We start from the raw sequence: 20305 nt of genomic DNA on the forward strand, positions 1-20305 counted from the left end.
AAATCATCACCGCTCGCTACCGTTTACCATTTTCAATTTCGATTGGTGTTTTCGATTTCTTATTTTTTCCCCAATTTTGAGAGCGAAATTCGACCCTCCTTCCCTACCGCTCCACGACCGCTCCAACAACGCTCTGGCGGTGTGACCAGGCCTTAAGATTCTTGATTCCGCTGTCAGAAGAGCTGTTGCAAAAAAATAATAATTGAGCGCTTGGACGAAATTCAGAGCTCCATCTACGATTTGCAAAATAAAAATGGATTCCGGGCCAAGAAAAAAGAGATTCGGTATCTAAACAAAACATTAACGCATCACGAAATCGAAATGCTTGATCGCAGGGGGTAACAATGGCACAATATTTCCGTATTCCAGAGGAAAATGAAATAAATAGTGAAAATACCGATAACTTTAGTGTCTGACATTTGCCTGTCTAAATAAGGAGTACCGATTGACATAATGAAGGACATCGATCATTAACGATAGACCACATCGACCAGGGTCCAAGTCAACGAATAATCCATTGCAACCAAGCCCAATTATCGTCAAATTATCAGGAAAAGGGGAAAAATTCTGAAAAAACAAAGAAAACTTCTGAAGGGATCGAGTACCACCATCGTTGAAGATCTTACTGCAAGAAATAAGATACGGTTTAAGAAAACGAGAAGACGGAACAGATGTAGAGAGTTGGTCATCCGATGGTCGCATCATCGTCCTGTAACCAGCCCAAGAAGGGAAGACCATGACTATGCAGATTACCTTCGGAGAAGACCTGGCTAAACTATAAATAAAACAAACAGAATGTATACAAATTAAAATAAGATACATGTATGAAGCACATCATTCATATTCAATTTCAAGTGAATCATAGACATGGATAACGAACTTGTTTTTTTTTTCAGATGAGATCCATTGCATGCTCATTTGTCGCAAGAGGGAGACATTTCTCGTATGCAGTCTTGATCATTAAAGGTCAAGTCCACCTCAGAAAAATGTAGATTTGAACCAATAGAGAAAAATCAGACAAGCACAATGGCGAAAATTTAATCAAAATCGGATGTAAAATAAGAAAGTTATGACTTTTCAAAGTTTTGGTTATTTTTAACAAAATATTTATACGAAAAAGCCTGTTACATCCAAATGAGAGAGTCGATGATGCCACTCACTCACTTTTCTTTTGTTTTTTTAGTGTTTGAATTATTCAATATTTCATTTTTTACGAATTTGACGATTGGGACCTCCTTGCCTAGCACAAAATGTTAAAATAATGGATGTTCAGGGAGGATTGAAACTTCATTTCACATGACAATGACGAGAAAATGAAAATATTTCATATTTTATATAATAAAATACAAAAGAAATAGTGAGTGAGTGATGTCATCAGTTCCTCACTTGCATACCAACCGAGATGTGCATGTAACTGTTTTGTGAAATGAAGCGAAACTTTAAAATACCATAACTTTCTTATTTTACATCCGATTTTGATGAAATTTTCAGTGATATGCTTATTAAATTTTTCTCTTTTTATTCAAATCGAGTTTTTGTTGGGGTGGACTTGTCCTTTAAGTGTTTTTTTTTCATTGTAAAACATAGCTAACATCAAGATGGATTGTTTGCCCACGAAATGTATACACATATTGTATTTCCTAACTCCATGCACAGCTTTATCTGAATATAACGCCATCGAAATGGAAAGACCAAGAACATTATTAAAGCACACTGTAAAAAAATATTGGGTAGAATTTTAACCAGCACGAGGGTATTTATGTGTCTAACGATTTTGGGGGCGGTATTTTACCCAATGGGAAAGCATATTGTCCAGTAAGGTTAGAGAATACGCAGCAATTGCTTTAGAATGGGCAAAAATTTCATCACAATCGATAAATAAAAATGCCCAATGTTGGTTGGACATATGATCACCCTCATGGCGCATTTTTACCCAATATTTTTAGAGCGCATGCAAGGAAGGATACTTAATTTGGTTCATCAATTTGGTCGTCATGAAGCCTTTTGTAGTATTTCGCTTTCTCATCGGGGGTGCGTTTCATCAACATTTTCGTCCGATATTTGGTCAGATCTGGCAACTTATCTCGACTTTGATTGGCTGAGAAGCACTGTAGCCATGGTAATTGTGTAATAAAACGCCCAACAGGTTCCTTTCATGAAACGATCCCCAGTATATCTGCGTCCTATAAACAGTGTGAGATTTTTAATGACTTTTTAAAGGTCCATCCTAAGCTTGATAATATGTAACTTCTCAAAATTGATCAACAATGAATAACCCAATTAATGAAGAAGAAACTTAGCGAGAGCTTAAGAGGTAAGGAGAAATACAAATGAACACGATTTGAGTCGCAGGAGAGGTGCACGCTATACGATCTTTGTGAAACTCCAAGTGGTTCTCCCCCCCCAAAAAATGTGACAAAGAAACTATTCTATTTTGTTTTATAGTCAACTTTACAACTTCAAAATTTTGACAGTAATATGGACAAAGAGAATTACTTCTTCTAGAGGCGGCAGACAATCGGGCTCGGACAAAGATTGCGGAGGAGCACCTTTTGTCTGCCAAATAATAGGTGCTCCTCCAATTTCAGTGTATGAGCCGGACGTTCCGCCGCCTCTGACTTCTTCTGAAAAGCTAATTTTCTCAATTTCGCTTTTTATATATATAAAAAACGTTTTTCCCCTTTTTTTCCAGCGAACCTTCCTTGGCGATAAGATGGTTTCGGTATGGCTGATCACTGTGCGACAGACCAAGGAGGTGAAAGGTGATCATTCTAATCAATCGAAGGAATCGCTACACTCTAAAAAAAGGGTTTACCCAATATTGGCATAAAAGGGAACATGCATGTTGGTTGGGTAAACGGATACCGAATGTTTTGTGAATATTACGCAAAATTGCGTTGAAATAGCCCAGTATGGGGTAAAAAAAGAAAGAATACCCAGCAAACAAGCATCAGCAAGTTCCCTTTCTGCCCAATATTGGGTAAAACGTTTTATTAACTGTTCTTAGAGTGTAACCTTTATGGTGACGATGTATATATAGTGATGAATAATTAGCCAATCATTAAGTTGTTATTGTCATCACTTTTTGTCATAAATGACAGGCATCGTCAATGAGTTAGCAGCTTAGCAAGTGATTTTCACTCAGAATTCCTAGCAAAGTGAGTTTCCTTCAGAAGTGTTTCATGAAATTCATTGACAAATTATGCGTAGAATAGGTTAAAAGATGCCATTTTCTGCCAAAAAGGGTCAACGCGTTCTCTTGACTGACCAGGGGCCCGTTGCAGAAAGAGTTGCGTTTAAACGCAAGTCAAAAAAATCAATCGCAAGTCCCAAATGCGCGCTGTTGATTGGTTGAAAATCAAGTTGCGCATGATTTTTGGAGTTGCGATTGATTGCAACTCTTTCTGCAACGGGCCCCTGGGATAGATTAACATGTAGAGTAAGCTCAAATCCACGAGGATTAGACCTGTCCCAGACCAAGTGTAAAAGTGGTATATCCCTGACAAGTCTCATCAAAATGTTAATTGGGGTTGCACAGAAAAGGGCGACATCGCGGTCGAAGCTTATATAAAATCATTCCGGTTGTAATCTGCTGAGTATCCAATTAAATTTCCTTCAAAATATTAAACCGACACAAGGTAAGCCCCTATCAGGTTTGCATCCAGGATTTTCCAAAGGTTGGTCACATTTTTTTGAGAAAAAATTGACAAACCCCCCCCCCCCCTCCTCTTAAACAAAAGAAGGAAGTTTTTTATTCAATAATGAAGGATATTTCGTCCACGAGAAAAAAAAATGACAAGGGAACAAAGTCTTCATTTTCAAAAGGGGGGCACACTTCTGTTTTACCGGTATTTTCACATTATAAATTCTAGTTTTGCTTCTCAAGGGGTGGAGGGGGGCACGGGTCAGCTGCCCCCCCCCCCTCCCCCGGATCCGCCAGTGGCCCCTACGACCATGCTAAATACAAGAAGTTACAATTTAGAACAGATTAAGAGCCACACACCTTTGAAAAACATGTCAATAAATGAGCATAAATTTGTCAAAGTGCTTTTAAAGTGCCTGAGTAAGTTGTAAGTGCATCTAGTCTAATTCAGTTCAAATCATGACTTGAAAAAAAAAATGGACACATAAGCACATTGCTTTATGTTTCAACGTCCAATTGAATCCAAGTAAAGAGTCATAATTGATTGATATAAAGAAGGCAATCAACAAAATCAGACTATAAAATATTTTTACTATCTCTCCCGATTTTTTTTGAGGAGAAGGTAATTAAATTTTTTGTCATTTTGACAGTCTATTCATTCAATATTCCATCGTTGGATATTCCGTGTATAATCTACAAATCAGATGTACTATGCTAATTTCGCCCATTAGTGTTCAATCGCCAAAAATAAAAAATGAAAACCACACACACAATATGGATCTGGTTATGACTTTGACGTACCGAGCTGAAACTGGATATAAAGTGAGTGGAAAAAATTCTGCAAGCACATTTCGGTATCAATTCGATAATGAAATTACGAGCTATTCTGTCACTATAATTTGAATGTCTGAACTTAGTTTGCAATGGAACCTTGGCACTTCCGCATCTATGAAGGCTATCACGTGGCACTTCTGGTTTGCCTTCTTGTTTCATCTGCATCCTCGTCGGCTTGGATAAACCACTCCTTGTGCCTGGAGACCTGTAGCTGTGTCGGGCAAACCAGAGTCGAATGCAGCAACCGTTATCTCAAGTCCGTTCCCGCTGGTATTCCTTTGACAACAGAATATCTCATCCTGTCTCGTAACCTGATCACCACTATACAAGATGACGATTTCTTTCCATTACCAGTCCTTACTGTCCTGCGCCTAACGGCGAATTTCATCTCGGCTATCCAGCCTCAAGCTTTCACTAGACTTCCTAAATTGTCGACTCTCCACGTTGATGAGAATGGTCTGATCGACATGTTCTCTATACCCCCAATCCGTATCATCAACCTTGCATTCAATTTTATTCAGAGGGTGAATTGCTACAGTCAACAGACATTCGACTTTGCTGGCGACCGTGAATCCCTGATAAACCTTTCAAACAACTTCATAGTAGGATTCTTGAACCTGTCACTTCCGGTTAACATCATTGCCGCCGTATCATCAAATATTCGGGTTTTTGACATTCACCAAATACAGTCGGTACATCTGATCACTTTAATTGACTTCCGTGACAATGGTATCAGGACCCTTCCTGATCTGCGGAACGTGACAAAGCTTCAGAAACTCTTTCTAGCAGGTAACCCAATACACGTTGTGCAGATTTCACACTGGCCCCAGGGCACCACACTATTGCAGATACATCTGGAGAAAGGGACACATTTCAACCAAAGCTCTTCCAGCAGAATAACTGATCTATACATAAGTGGTATGGGAATTAGCCATTTACAGGATATTATAGGCTTCGGAGTGCACTTCATTGAGGTTATAGTCATTTCAAAGTCTTTGGTAAGCAGTATCAGTAACCTCCCAACACTTCCAAAATTGAGGAGCCTTACTGTCAAACACTCTGAACTGATTGGAGTCATAACCTTCAGCACCTGTTCGTATCCAAAGCTTAGTGTCATAGACTTTCGAAACAACAGTATCACCGAATTCGTTCTTCAAGGGAACGTGAGTGACGATTGGTGCGATTCTGTTAGGAAGTTGTACCTAGATGAGAATCAGATCGATAACGCAAGATTTCTTAAGAACATTTCAAGTCTACATTACCTAAGCCTATCCGAAAACAATATTTTTGCTGTCAATTGGACCGCGATAAATGAAAATAAAGAATTAGCTATACTCTACATGTCTGGAAATCGCATTAGTACTGTTGATGACGTGATCAAGTTGGATTATCTCACGATCCTTGATATATCTGATAATCAAGTAGCATTCATTGTGCCTGGCGCCTTTGTCGGTTGTCCGAATCTCTCTATCCTCAAACTGAATCACAACAAACTCACAACAATCCCTGACGTCACCTTCTGGTATAAACTACGGCGTCTTGAGCTACAGTTCAACGAAATTGAAATAGTGGAGTTTATACACACAGACTTTCAAAATAGACCTTTGTTTTTCAACATCAGTTCGAATGTAATAGGACATCGAGCAGATGAAGCAATTAGGATTCATAATGTAGCTGAAATCGTTTTACAGAACAACCAAATAATATCTCTGGATCAGTTAAACATTAGTTCTGTTCGGCGGTTGATTAAACTGGACCTCAGTCATAATCTATTAACAAACATTGCTTCTCCGGATTGGATTGGGATCAAATTGGATCAGTTTTTAGTCAACTATAACCGACTGCGTAATATATCTCTTCCTACAAGAACCCAAGTATTCAGATGTTCCCACAATTCCATCATGCAATTTCATGGAAATTCAAATTGCGGAAGTGACGTCACGTTTTGTCAGACAGAGTGTGAGTTAAGAGAGGTAGACGCTGGGTGGAATATGATCCTTTCTATAGACGAGAATGCTTTTCAGAACTGCAATCGCTTAGTGAAAGTAAACCTTGAAGGAAACCCCTTGAAACACCTTTCCTCAAGAATTATAGGTAGTCTCGACACAATCTCACTCTCGCATACTACGATAGGAAGGGAGTATATACAAATACCAAACTGCAGCAATGTGTCTGGGGCTTTTGAAATGAACAATGTGACAATGTTTCAACAGCTGCCTGGCGTGCCTTGGCATTTTGAATTCAAATCCCTCAAATTCTCGCTTCGACTTTGCTGCAATGCACTAGCGATTCTGCCTAACATTGACGCCCCTTTACTCAGGAACCTTGACCTAAGCCATAACCGAATCTCCACACTTTCCGGAAACCCTTTTGGGAAATTGCCACGGATGAAGATCATTGATCTGCAGGGTAATTCTATTGACATCGTGCCTCGGCATACATTTACTTCATGTTATGTTGCAGATGAAATCAATCTTCAGGACAACCAGATAAGCTTCATAGGACAATCAGCTTTCATCAATCGCAGTAGCCTGACAATCCGGCTTGGTGGGAATCGCCTGGTGTACTTGGATTCATCAGCGCTTCCTCTACTGTCCAAAAGGATCCACCTAGATCCAAACCCCTGGGACTGCAACTGCAATTTGAGAAACCTTCAGAGATGGCTTTTGCGGTCTGGTGTCGACGGAGTACATTGTATGTCTCCTTCTAGTTACAATGGAAGGATGCTCGTTGGTTTGTTCAACATGGAACACGACTTATGTGAAAACTGGTCCCCCGCCTCAGGTGTAACTAACCCCCCAAATGAATTCGAAATTACATCTAAACCGTACGCCAGTCAGTCATCACCTACAAGCCCGAAGTCTTGTTTCATCACATTAATAGCATGGGGCAACACTCAAATGTTTTCTTTTCTGTTTTACTTCATCCTTTATTAATGAATAATGAATGAATGTAACACAAATACGCAAATACACAAATCTTCGTTTACATGTACCATCTTCATAGATATCTGGAGCAGCCTTGATTTACTACAGAAACGTTCAATGTGTAAATTATGTATTATAACAGCAATCCCGTTTTCTTCGTCATTTTTGTTACTCTTATTTGAAGGATGTCCAATAACCAATCTGTACAGAAATGTCGTACTTCTAACTCTAATAAACCTATGATGGGCTTACATTTGGAATATCGTTTCTTTGAAATGAAATCCGTCCTAGATCTGTCGGAATTTAAAAGATTTATTAATAAATGGCTGTTAACACCATTGCCATATCATTTAATCCGTTGGAATTCAATGTTGTTGATCTTGTATTTTTCATGGATTTATATTTACCAAATGTTCTACATTACACTTGTAAGAGGTTTTTGCTTTGCAGCTATACCTTTCACGCTTTTATTTCTGGTATCTGTATTTTTTTGTTTTTTATATATTTTATTTCTGCATATGGCCATTTATTAAGGTATTGCAATATTTATTGAGCGTCATTATCAATACATAGTTTAATAGCAAAACGCTGCAAATGGTCGCATAGCAACCACATGTAAAGGCTTATCCCAAATGTGACACAATAATACTAAAACATATTGGTGTGTGTGTGTGTGTGTGGGTGGGTGTGGGCGTATCTGCGTATTATGAATAGACCTTATACATTTGCGTCATCGTGCCATTTCAAAGGTTATTTTCACTGCTGTTGCCTTGCGTGCCTTGGTGATGTGCAGCTGGCACATCTCTGACAACTACATTCACGCTATTCCCATATCCTCTGAAGGAGGGCGCTTTGAGATCATGACGTCACATGCATAAGGTCCTTGTGAAAAAATGAATAAAGAGACACATAAACCATCATGAAATAAACAAAAGAGGTCAAAATTAATGAATAAAGAACGTGAATTTATAGTCATGTTAAAGAAATGGATAACTGGCTCATAAAAATTCTTGTAAATCAACAATATAGTTTGAAACTTTTAACCAATCGGTATTCCTTGCTTCTCTCTGAGTGTTTGTAGATACTTAAAAGCAGGTCTAATCATTCTAATGCACTGAACATTGTCCTTCATACTTTCTCTTAGAACATAGTGAGTGACCTTCTTAAAAAATGTGGTCCCATCCAGACATTTGTCTTTCAGTGCTTTGATCATTTTTTCTAACGTCCTGACGTCTTTGTCCATTCTTTCCTGACCGTACGCCTTTATTTTTGTCCACAGGGTTCGGTTAAAATGTTCATAAAGAAGGGCATCGCCATGGTTCCATTCGGAAAGTCGTTCAAACGTTCTCTTGGACATTTTTTCCTCTTCTGAATTCGTTCTTACTCTGGATGAGAAGTAGGTCATATCGCTCAAATCCCAACACATTAACTCTCTCAAGAGGACTAAGGATTCCAAAAGATACTCTGCAATTAGGACTAAATCGAAGTCATCCTCCAAAGTAGCAATTTTATTCCGAATGACGCACTCATCGGCCATTTCCGGTTTTTGCATTCCTAGGTCATACAGCGTCGGGTTGAGTGCAGTGTGGTGAGGTTTAGCTATCTCTCTTCGATAATATGTCTGTGGATTGTCCGCAAACTCTTTCAAGGTAACATTGAAGTTGCGTTGGAATCCATAGTAGGCATACATACTTTCAAACTGGGTAGAGGGATGCCGGATGATGGTCACATATGCTGCGTTCTTGTACATGATCTCGGCCATTTCTATGGTGAAAGAACAAACGAAAATGTATTTCATGAAATATTTCATTTGCTAATAGATATCTGTCCGCAGGCGCCTTGCCTCTGTTTTATTTTATTTCATGCATTAGATCAAAATAGGTACACTCAACTGATAAAAAATATAAAACAGGCAGCTTTTTTTTCAAAATCTAATGCTCGGTATTAGCTTTACCTTCTTCTAAAGTTTCAGTTGGAAAAGAGAGGATTTTAAACATGATATCCTTTCGGATATCATGTTTAAAAACCTGATTTATTAGATGAAAATGAAAACTACGATGAAGAAATTTTGGTTTTTGGCTAGAAATATGTACAATTATTTACCATTTATTCGAAAGCAATATTTTCATTTTTTTCATAATTACCTTTCATAATTTTTTTTAAATTATTGAATTAGAAGGATAAAGGCAAAGATGTCAAAACGCATAGTACATATCGAGCTGTAGAATATGAATGTACCATAATTGTGTGCATTAATGACAAACAGAAACGTAGAGAGTCGTATATATAGTTTACATATTTTAAAAGATCTGAAAATATGGAATTGTAATGGTGACATAGACGGTAATTAGCAAGAGATAAGGCAAAAAAATAATAATAATAATAATACATTTTTATAGCGCCCTTTCTAATACAAGATACAAAGCGCATTAAAATTAGTATGAGGACAGTGGGTGAGCAAAGCAAGATGGCCGGAATCATAAAAGGGATTTTGAATCCGCCCGAGTAATTCAGCGTGTATATTAAAGTGACTGGTTAACATTGGTTTGACTTTTAAAAAATCTGAGCTAAAAGGTCACACTTATCACCTGTGTCTGTGATATGTTGTAAAAAGGAAGCCCAGAAAAAAATTGCGTTCGAAAATAATTTTTTAGTGCTTCAAAAATTGAAATATTAAGTGACCGGAAACACCATCTTAATTTTATCCCATACACTTTTGTGTAGTATTTAGGCGTCTATAAGACACCTATTTACAAAATCGGGGTTTGCCTTGTAGTTTTAGCTTTTCATTCTCAATAATGGTTGTTGTCAGGCTTAATTAGTTCTAATACATGCAATTGTACACATGTTTCATCTTGGTTCGAAATTTTTTAAATCGGCTGCTCACAAAGTTAAACAATACCTTTAAGGACATGATGGGAAAAAAGTGTCCAGTATAAATGCGAGATTTCGCCACCTTGACAGAGCGCTATCAGAATTGACGTTTTTATATAAGTTGCCGCAATTCAATCATCCTTCAGTTTATGTAAATATGAAAACAGAAATAGTTGATTTGTTATATTTCAAACAATGGGATGATGATGTAACCTAATAGCAAGAAACGTCCATTTAGCGCACTTGTGATAGGAGCAAGTATTTATTATTGGACGCATTCTCAACATACGCGATGAAATAGCATACTCAAAGCAGAGGCATCTACCTAACCAAGGTTTCAAAGCACGAATTTCCAACACCAACTTTGCGAAATCGGACCAATAGCTTCGACACTGTTTCCGTTATAAGAAATACGTTTTTTATGATGTACTTTTGTTGCGTCTTTTTCATAAAACCAATAGACGAAGACATTTAATTTTGGTTGATTGCATATGATTGTAGGGATAAAATAATTTGTTTCATAATCTACCATCTCTCATGACAGATCATGAAGCCTTGGTGTACCATTGTTGATTCATTCTCGGATGCATTCGATTTGTATTGTGTCGTAGCGTTGAAAGAAAGTGATTGTAGTCAGTGTATTCCTCTGGACTTTTCGCATTCATTACGGGGGAAAGTCCGGGAAACTTTTGACGACGCACCAATGCCTTTGAAAGTGCAAGTTCAGCATTGTCATAGCATGACTATGGCTGACATATTTGCAATTGTTCGTCCGCGGCAAATATTCGGATGATCTGCTCTCCCATTCCACCAACTATCGACAAGAGCCTTATAGCTCTCTATTGTGATTTTAATTGCATTTCCAAAGGAATCGATGCGTTATAGAGAGTTTCCCCGTAGTAAATGCGAGAACTCTTTAGTATCTACTCACCGGGACGGTTGTATCTTGCATGATTGGCAAGCACGTTGTATTTTCCTGACGGCGACTTGACAGGATGCGTCCGGTTGAACAATGAGGGAGTCCCAAGATGTACACCTCTTTTTGGTAGGGCAAACGTCAGCCCATGAGCATCACCATAGCGATAATTGATATTCTGTAATGTAGAGCTCCCGGTCTTGTGGGTTTTAAGGTACATTATATTTTCTCGAGGGACGCATCTACTTTCATCACGCTTCTCCTGTTCAAAAGGGCTCATGGTTTCTGCGTTCGCCATCCCACCTAGTTTTCCTCTTTCAAATTCACCGACGCTGCTAGGTAGGGGGCTCGTATTGGTACTGAAGAAGAACTCATAACTGGTTCTTGTTCGGTTAGAAGCTCCTGCAACTACATGTTCAGCTGAATAGGCCAGACTCACTGTGATGTTGTCAAGGTATCGAAGAGAACCTCGTGCGGTCTGACTGTAAAGAAAATTAATAAGGCGTTAAAACCCGCATTTTGCTATCTAATCAAAAGGTGTGTACCTCAAAATTTGAAATTCATTGTAAGCTGAAATGGAAGATACATCTAAAGACAGTACTTGTTGGAAAACTATGATCGACTCAAACATTCGCAGCCAGAACTTCAAATTTAAGAATTGTTGGTCCCTGACTTAATTCAGTTCGTTTTTCTTTTCGATGGGGAGGGTGGAGGTCTTGTCTTCCACTTTTCATGTATAAAAGGGAGACCAACGGGTTTTAAAAGATGCTTAGAAAACGTAACATGGCCGTGCGGTCACGGATTGTTTTACTTTTATTTTATTCATTTGTTTTGTTTTTTGGACGGTGGCGGGGTCGGTTACCCCTCCCCCATACGTTTTAGGTTGAAGAAAAAAGTCATATGTCCAACAATATCGCTGAAGTACAAACCACTTACCCTTGATTTGCTGAATATGCTGTGAATCTTGCTTCGCCATTGTCATCACTATGTCTTAGAAGAATAAACTTTGTCGGTATGTTTGAAGCGAGGAACAGCATCATCGATACGACTCCTCCTAATACACTAATACTCGCAAACCTCCTGACTGCGTTCATCGCATCAAACCTGAATACAAATGACCACGAATAAGCGAAAATGAAGAGAATTTTTAGCATGGTCAATAAAAATTGCGTGTATATTTATCTTTCTAGAAGCGCCACGAGCAGCGAAAGTGTCCTTAGCGCTATATAAGTAGCCATTACTACTACTACTACTACTACTACTACTACTACTACTACTACTACTACTACTACTACTACTACTACTCCTACTCCTACTCCTACTACTACTACTACTACTACTACTACTACTTCTACTATTATTATTACTACTACTATACTACTACAACAACAAAAACGAAAAATAATGATCATGATTCCATTTAAAAAAATGATATGATAGCAGATCTTGATAAAATACCAACTACTATTGGAATTAGAGCCAATCAGGAAACAAAACATTCACAGTTGTCATGGTAGTTGACATTCTAGTGAGGGTCGCTATCATATCAACTTATTGTGACATGGAGCCAAGATCATACAATTAATACATGATACATATGAACGTTTCCAGGGCCCTTTAAGAAGCAAAACTTGGGGGTATGCCCGTACTACACATGGTATTCAAATAAAGCTGCCGAGTCATAAAGACTTATAAAAAATAGGACCTTCTGCCTTCTTGCTTGGCGCTCAGCATTTAGACCGAAGAAGGGTAATAATAACATATTATGTTATGCAGGGCCCGCTTGTAGAGCAGTCTTATGATTGAAGTGGCTACGCTGGGTAAATAAAACGTTATTATTATCATTATTATTATAAAGCTAATCAAATGTACACACACGCATACACACACCCTTACAGACACACACACACCACAAACACATTATATTGAACTTACCTATTAAATTATGCAATGATAACGTCTCGTGTCAGATATAATGTTAAACACATAATAATCTCCATACTACCATGAGAGTACGTCTGCCGAGACCTGCTACAGAGCTATTCTACACATGGAAGACACGATTACTGTGTTAATCGGTATTGATCTTGCATCAAGGTGCGATATAGTCCAGGATAGGCCCCATAGGAAATTGACCAAACCTTGTTTTTTTATATATACAATATTTTTTGATGGTTTCTTGTCAATTCGAGGGTGCTGATTACGAATCTGAATGATGCCATTCGTGTAACCTTGAGCATTTTCCGCAAATTGGCAAAATCCAATATGGCCGCCAAAATATGCAAATTACTCATGAAATTCATAAAATTGTCCGCACATTGGCTGTGAAATGCATGAAATTGTGTGGCAGGAGTGAAATACAATCTTAAAAAATAATTTTTGACAAAATATTTATCTTCCTGATATTCAAAATGGCCGCCATAGGCCATTGTATACACTATTATGTACAATATGAATAGGGAAAACTAATTTTTACAAAAATGAGCACTAAATTGCAAAAATCGCGATGTATGAACGAAGTAATATATGCAAATCATCATTACTAATGAGATATATTACTTATTATGTCAAATATGGGAATATTGCTGTATTTCGATATCTAAAATAGCCGCCACTGGCCCAAAGAGTATTATGTACAATGGCAATGGCCGGGGCAAAAAAATGAGAAGATTGAGCATTAAAATGCATATTATTAAGATAAACGAGTGGAATACTGACTAAAAACATAGTTGTAAATATGCCATTTATGTGGTAAATGCTGTATTTTGAAATTCAAAATGGCCGCCATAGCCCCTATCTTCATCATGTACAATGCGAATAGAGAAACATAAAATGCATGTAATTGTGATCTATGAGTAAAATATTGTCTGACAACATGTTTTATAGCAAGACATATCATTTCTTTTGTCATGCATGAGATAAATACTGTATTATGAAATTCAAAATGGCCCCTATAGGCCCTAACAGTATTATCTACAATGTGAATTGGGACATATAATTTTGTACGAATTTGGATTTGCTTGACTATGACATCCATATAATCCTGTTGTATGAGTAAAACGTTGTTTGAAAACATTTTTTTTAATCATCGCATTTCTTCTTTCATATAAGTGATAAATACTGTATTTTGACATTCAAAATAACCTCTACAAGCCCTAACTAAATTATGTAACATGCGAACAGGGAAACTAATTTTCACAAGAGTGAGAATCATAAAATGCATATAACTGTGATGTATGGGTAAAGATATTGTCTTAAACATTATTTCTAACTAAATACATCACATATGGGTCGTGGACATGGTGGAGGTAATAAATGGTGTACTTTGAAATCCAAAATGGCTGCCATAGGTCCTAAAAGTATTGTGTACATTGTAACATGGGACATATAATTTTGACAGAATTTGGCTTTGCTTGACTCTAAATATTGCATATAATTGTGAATTGTGATGTAAAGGTAAATAATTGTCTAAAACCATGGTTTCTAACTAGATATATCATAATGTTGTGTAATTAAGGTGATAAATGCTGCATTTTTAAATTGAAAATGGCCACCATAGGCACTTATCGTATAATATACATTTTGGGTGGAGACAAATCATGTTCACAAAAAGGGCATATGGCAGCCATTTTGAATGTTGAAATACAGTATTTATCACCTAAAGTACATAAGATATGATATATTTTGTTATAAATAATGTTTTCAGACAACGTTCCACTCATACATCACCATTTGACCAAGCAAAGCCAAATTCTGTTCAAATGATTTGTTCCCATTCATATTGTGTATAATACCGTAATGGACTGTAGCGGCCATTTTAACTTAAAAATAACCGTATTTATCACCTAACTGGCAGAATAGATGATATATTTTAATAGAAATTATGCTTTCAGACAATATTTTACTCATAGATCACTATTACGTGCATTTATGGTGCTCACTCCTGTGAATATTGGTTTCCCACTTTGCATTGCACATAATACGGTTAATGTCGATGGCGGCCATTTTGAAAGTCGAAATACAATATTTAACACAAACTTAAAACCTGAATGATATATTTCGTAAGAAAATAAGTTTTTAGACAGTATCCAATTAATTTATCACATATATATGCATTTTAGCGCTCACTCTTGTGATTTCTTTTCTCCCATTTCTCATTTCTGTATAATACTTTTAGGGCCTTTGGCAGCCATTTTGAATATCAGAATACAAAATTCACCACGTACATGGCATATTAGTAATATATTCCGTTAATAATTATGTTTATAGTCAGTATTCCAACTGTTTAATCTTCATAATAAGCATTTTAGTGATCACCCTTGAGAATTTTTTGGCCCCCATTGCCATTGTACGCAATACTGTTTGGGCCAGTGGCGGCTATTTTAGATATCAAAATACTGCAATTTTCCCATATATGACATTACAAATGCTATATCTCGTTAGTAATGGTGATTTGCATATATTACTTCATTCATACATCGCGATTTTTTGCAGTTTAGTGCTCATTTTTGTGAAAATTAGTTTTCCCTATTCATATTGTACATGATAGTGTATACAATGGCCTATGGCGGCCATTTTGAATATCAGGAAAATATTTTTTTGTCAAAAATTATTTTTTAAGATTGTATTTCACTCCTGCCACACAATTTCACGCATTTCACAGCCAATGTGCGGACAATTTTATGATTTTCATGGGTAATTTGCATATTTTGGCGGCCATATTGGATTTTGCCAATTTGCGGAAAATGCTCAAGGTTACACGAGTGGCATCATTCAGATTCGTAATCAGCACCCTCGAATTGACAAGAAACCATCAAAAAATATTGTATATATAAAAAAACAAGGTTATGCCTCTTCTATCCTGGACTAATATCGATCTTTTCCGGGGTTCGAGTCGAGCCGCCGTGGCCTGATAAAACATTTTGAAAATCCGGGGTTCGATCCCGGGCCACGGTACCTACACCATGTGACCAACGTATTTAATCGATTGTGTTCTTTTATCTTACATGTATATCAAAATAAAATAATGAAAATGCTATGAGCATTCTTGCTTTTTTTTGTGATATATGCATTCTTGATTTTAACAAGGCGTCATGCATTATTGAAAAACTGAAAAAGGGGTCATACATGTATCTTGCATCATAATGAAAATGCGGATTTTCCAAAAGGGAGGGGGCAATTTACCGACGAAAATTTGTCGAGCACATCGAAGCTCATTTCGTTTGCGGATAATTAGACAAGCAAAAAATGTCACTTTCAAGGGGGACATACTTTGTTAAATCGCTATTTCTCAAATTACAAAGTTTGATTATGGTTTAAAGGGAGGGGGGGGGGCACCGGCGGATCAGCCATTATGCATGAATTAAGTGTAAGAGTCATGCTCAGTGCTGACTCGCATCTAATATGTGTAACGCACAAGCTTATCGATTTACACCGTACAGATGTATTGACACTATTGACCCTGTTGAAATGTAATCAATTCTCATATTGTTCCTAATGTTGCCTTTAAGTATTACAAATTGATTGCAGTGCAAATTTATGGCAATTCAAAAAAAATCTTGCTTGCATTTACCCTCCATGCCTGTGACCCATATATTTGTTAGGGAGGTAAAAATAACATTTATGTGAAGAGAAAGAGGTATTTTACACACAATTATGCTTTTCCCTTATTATTTTTCGAAGATTTTCCCCTCAACGACAATACGCTCATTTTGTATTAATTTTACACTTCTCGTTTTCCCCTTATTTTTGAAGTTCAGTTCATCTCATTTAAAGGTCATGTCCATCCCAGAAAAATGATGATTTGAATAAATAGAGGAAAAAAAACAAACATAACAGTGAAAAATTCATCAATATCGGACGTGAAATAAAAATATTGTGACTTTTGAAGTTTCGCCTATTTTTTCACAAAACAGTAATATACACAACTCAATGACATGCAAATGGGTCAGTCGATGTTGTCCATCACCAACTCTTTTTTTTTGTTTGAATTATACAATATTTCATTTTTTACATATTCGACAATAAGAACCAACTTGACTGAACCATATAGTATTAAACAATGCTAATTCCACATGTTTAGGGAGGAATTGATTGTTGTTTCCCTTGACAACGAGGAGAAACTAAAAGATTCAATATTTCATATTATAAAATACAAATGAATTAGTGAGTGAGTGATATCATCGGTCCCCTCATTTGCATAACAACCATGATGTGCATATAACTGTTTTGTGAAATTAAGCGAAACTTTAAAATGTGGTAACTTTCTTATTTTACACCCGAATTCGATGAAATTTTCAGTGTTATGCTAGTTGGATTTTTCTCTTTTTATCGAAATCAACTTTTTGATTGGGTGGACTTGTCCTTTAAGAAACTGTGTGTATAGATATATAACATACCTTGAAATACTCGACCTTGTGATTTTCACGCTGCATATAGGATTGAATTGAAAAGAAATCTGATAGTCATTTGTTATAAATCTGCGTATTTTTTTCTTCATTTGCCCTCTTTAAAGGGGAAGTTCACCCTGACAAATAGTTTATTGTAAAAATAGCAGAAAAAATAATTAAAAAATATTGCCGAAGGTTTGAGAAAAAAATCATTAAATAATTAAAAAGTTATTAGAATTTCAATTATTTGATTTGTGACGTCATATGCGAGCACATGGTAAAAATCAAATAAATGTCATTTTCTCAGAAAATTGAAAATGGTTTTTACTGTATCTTTTGTATATCTATAGACAAATAATTTCACACCCGATCATGAGTAGAAAACAAAATTAAGTCATCATGAAATTCACGCATTTTATATTACATAACACATGGGGCAGCTGCTCGTCTATGACGTCACAAATCCAAAACTTTGAACTTTCTTACTTCTTAACGGATTTTCCTGATACAGGTAATATTTGAGAGATTGACATAAAAAGTACATTGTCTTGCACATGGAGATATATACGTAGGATAAATATGGATGTTTGAGCGGTAAGCAACATGATAAACATAAAGAGCAAAATAAACATACGGCAATAAGGGGCAAAGAAATCCTAATAATCAATCAAATATAGTCAAGTGATCAGGATACTAAGCATATACTGAACTGTATGGGGGTAAAAAGACGTAGCTATAAAACTATATAAAGTGGCTTGTTGGGGCGGGTGAGACTGCAAGAAATGAGTCGAAAAGGTATGTACAGGGTTCAATAATTGTCAAAGATATTTATGCATATGTATGTATATATTCAAGATGTATATATAATTATTACACAGGATCAGATAATGATAAAAGAAGTGGTTACCTATCATTCCAGTGTCTGGGAGTGTGTCGGCTAGGTGTGCAGGTAAGAGGAAAAGTGAAGTGAAGTGCATGTGTGTGCGTGCGTGTGTGTGCGTGTGTAGGGGGCATGTAATGGGTCAATGGATCTAATTATCAACATTGATTCCGTTTGGGGCGAGGGTACGTAGAGTGGTGATCCAATATGATTCTCGGTGCAAGATGATTTAACGGTATTTATTGTCTATGTGTTCTATGGCCATGATTGAAACATCGTTTATAGAGTGATCAGGGAGGTTAAAGTGGAGGACATAGGGGATGATTTTAGTGTTGTGATTGGTGGTTGGGTTGTAGATCACTCTATAAACGATGTTCCAACAAAGTTTATTTCCACGTGTTCTCCAAAATTTCGACGTAAACCTCACGTCTCTGTCAGGGATACAAAGCTTTGTATCCCTGACGAGGACCAGTGACGTAACAGGCGGGGAAGGGGGCAAGCTGCCCCCCTAGCGGATTTCACCGGGGAAAAGAGCGGGAAAAGGAGAAAAGGGAGGGAGAAAGAAATGGAAAGGGAAGGAAAGCGGGAAAAGGAAGGAAAGCGGGAAAAGGAACGAAAGAGAACATCTGAGAAAGAACAAATCATTTCAAAATAAGCCTATGTAATGCAATAGCATGATGAGAAATAAATTAAGAAATGACAAAGAGGCAAACAATAGCGGAAAACGAAGATAGAATGAGTCAAAAGCTAAATTGGAAAACAAAGAAAAGGGACAACTAAAAAAAAAACACGCTTAATAACACGACCGGGTTGCCGAGGATTGAAAATAAACTACCGGCCCCAGACCCCACGCAGTAGGGATTCTTCATCTATAACCTTAAAATTGGTCTATAACGCCCCCCCCCTGTAGGGACCCTTCCTACATTAAGCTTTACATTCACTCACTGGCGTACAGGCGCGGGGGGGGGGATCTTGGTTCCACACACAAGAGGAAATAAAAGAAATTATAGGAGACAACGTATGATAATAATAATAATATAGGATATTTATATTGCGCACATATCAACCTTGTTAGGTGCTCAAGGCGCTCCTATATTACCCGGCTAAGCTAGGCGTTCATAGCGCACACAGTTTCTCAAGGAATTACTTCCTACCGGTACCCATTTAGTGCAGCACATTGTGGATCAGTTTCTTGCTGAAGGAAATTACGCCATGGGATTCGAACCCACGACCCTCTGTTTCAAAGTCCGAAGACTAATCCACTGGGCCACAATGCTCCACGAATGAAATGACTGGAAAGAAGTAACTGCGTTATTTGCTGAATAAAATAAAAAATCTGTCAAATAATTAGAATTTGATTTCAATAGGCAATTTTTTTCCAGCTTGCTTTGCTCATCGGCAATATTTGTTATAACTTTTCCACATTGCAATGTTTTACCCCCTCAAAATTTTTAATTCATTACGCAAGTGGGTTATATAAATGTGTTGTGAAAAAGCTATATTCTGCATACACCTGCGATTTGATTAAGAATAGCGGAAATCTGCAAGGTGTAAATGGCTTTGATATTAAAAAGTTCCGGGGCTCCGCCGGGGACCCCAACCGCATAGCACTTCCTGTATATGTATGTGGAAGGATTGGGCCATGGCCCAAAAAGTTCTACAATCAAGAACCCCCCCCAAAAAAAAAAAGAGGAAAGAAAAGCAAAGGAAAGGTGTAGGGTATGATTTTATTTACTGAATATAATGTCGAAAAAACAATATCTCAAAGTTAGATTCTAATGAAAAGGTGATTTTGATTCTCGCTCTCTTCGTTCGCTCGGGAGTTACATTAAGCAGCTTTTT

The 20305-nt window shown here is 37.2% G+C and overlaps 2 protein-coding genes across 2 annotated transcripts; one reads left to right on the plus strand and one right to left on the minus strand.

Annotated features, from left to right (window-relative positions):
* The first annotated feature begins 4566 nt into the window (after window positions 1-4566).
* LOC121419723 (leucine-rich repeat-containing protein 4B-like) lies at window positions 4567-7600 on the plus strand. Its single transcript, XM_041614181.1, has 2 exons — window positions 4567-5640; window positions 7589-7600. The coding sequence occupies exons 1-2, from the start codon at window positions 4567-4569 to the stop codon at window positions 7598-7600; spliced, it is 1086 nt and encodes a 361-aa protein (XP_041470115.1).
* Window positions 7448-13252, minus strand: LOC121420869 (galactosylceramide sulfotransferase-like). The gene is made up of 4 exons (XM_041615484.1): window positions 13130-13252; window positions 12131-12298; window positions 11210-11676; window positions 7448-9168 (listed from the first exon to the last, which is right to left on the minus strand). Exons 2-4 carry the CDS (start codon window positions 12286-12288, stop codon window positions 8444-8446), a joined length of 1350 nt encoding a protein of 449 aa, XP_041471418.1. The 5' UTR covers window positions 12289-12298; window positions 13130-13252; the 3' UTR covers window positions 7448-8443.
* Window positions 13253-20305: the final 7053 nt, after the last annotated feature.

This window comes from Lytechinus variegatus, chromosome 8 (assembly GCF_018143015.1).
Source record: "Lytechinus variegatus isolate NC3 chromosome 8, Lvar_3.0, whole genome shotgun sequence".
NCBI lineage: Eukaryota > Metazoa > Echinodermata > Echinoidea > Temnopleuroida > Toxopneustidae > Lytechinus > Lytechinus variegatus.

Coding starts and splice junctions, on each gene's coding strand:
- LOC121419723 (XM_041614181.1), top strand. CDS start 4,567: ATGGAACCTTGGCACTTCCGCATCTATGAAGGCTATCACGTGGCACTT.
- LOC121420869 (XM_041615484.1), bottom strand. CDS start 12,288: ATGAACGCAGTCAGGAGGTTTGCGAGTATTAGTGTATTAGGAGGAGTC. Junction 11,677..12,130: donor GCATATTCAGCAAATCAAGG/GTAAGTGGTTTG, acceptor TTTTCTTTACAG/TCAGACCGCACGAGGTTCTC. Junction 9,169..11,209: donor TGCAAGATACAACCGTCCCG/GTGAGTAGATAC, acceptor CTTTCACCATAG/AAATGGCCGAGATCATGTAC.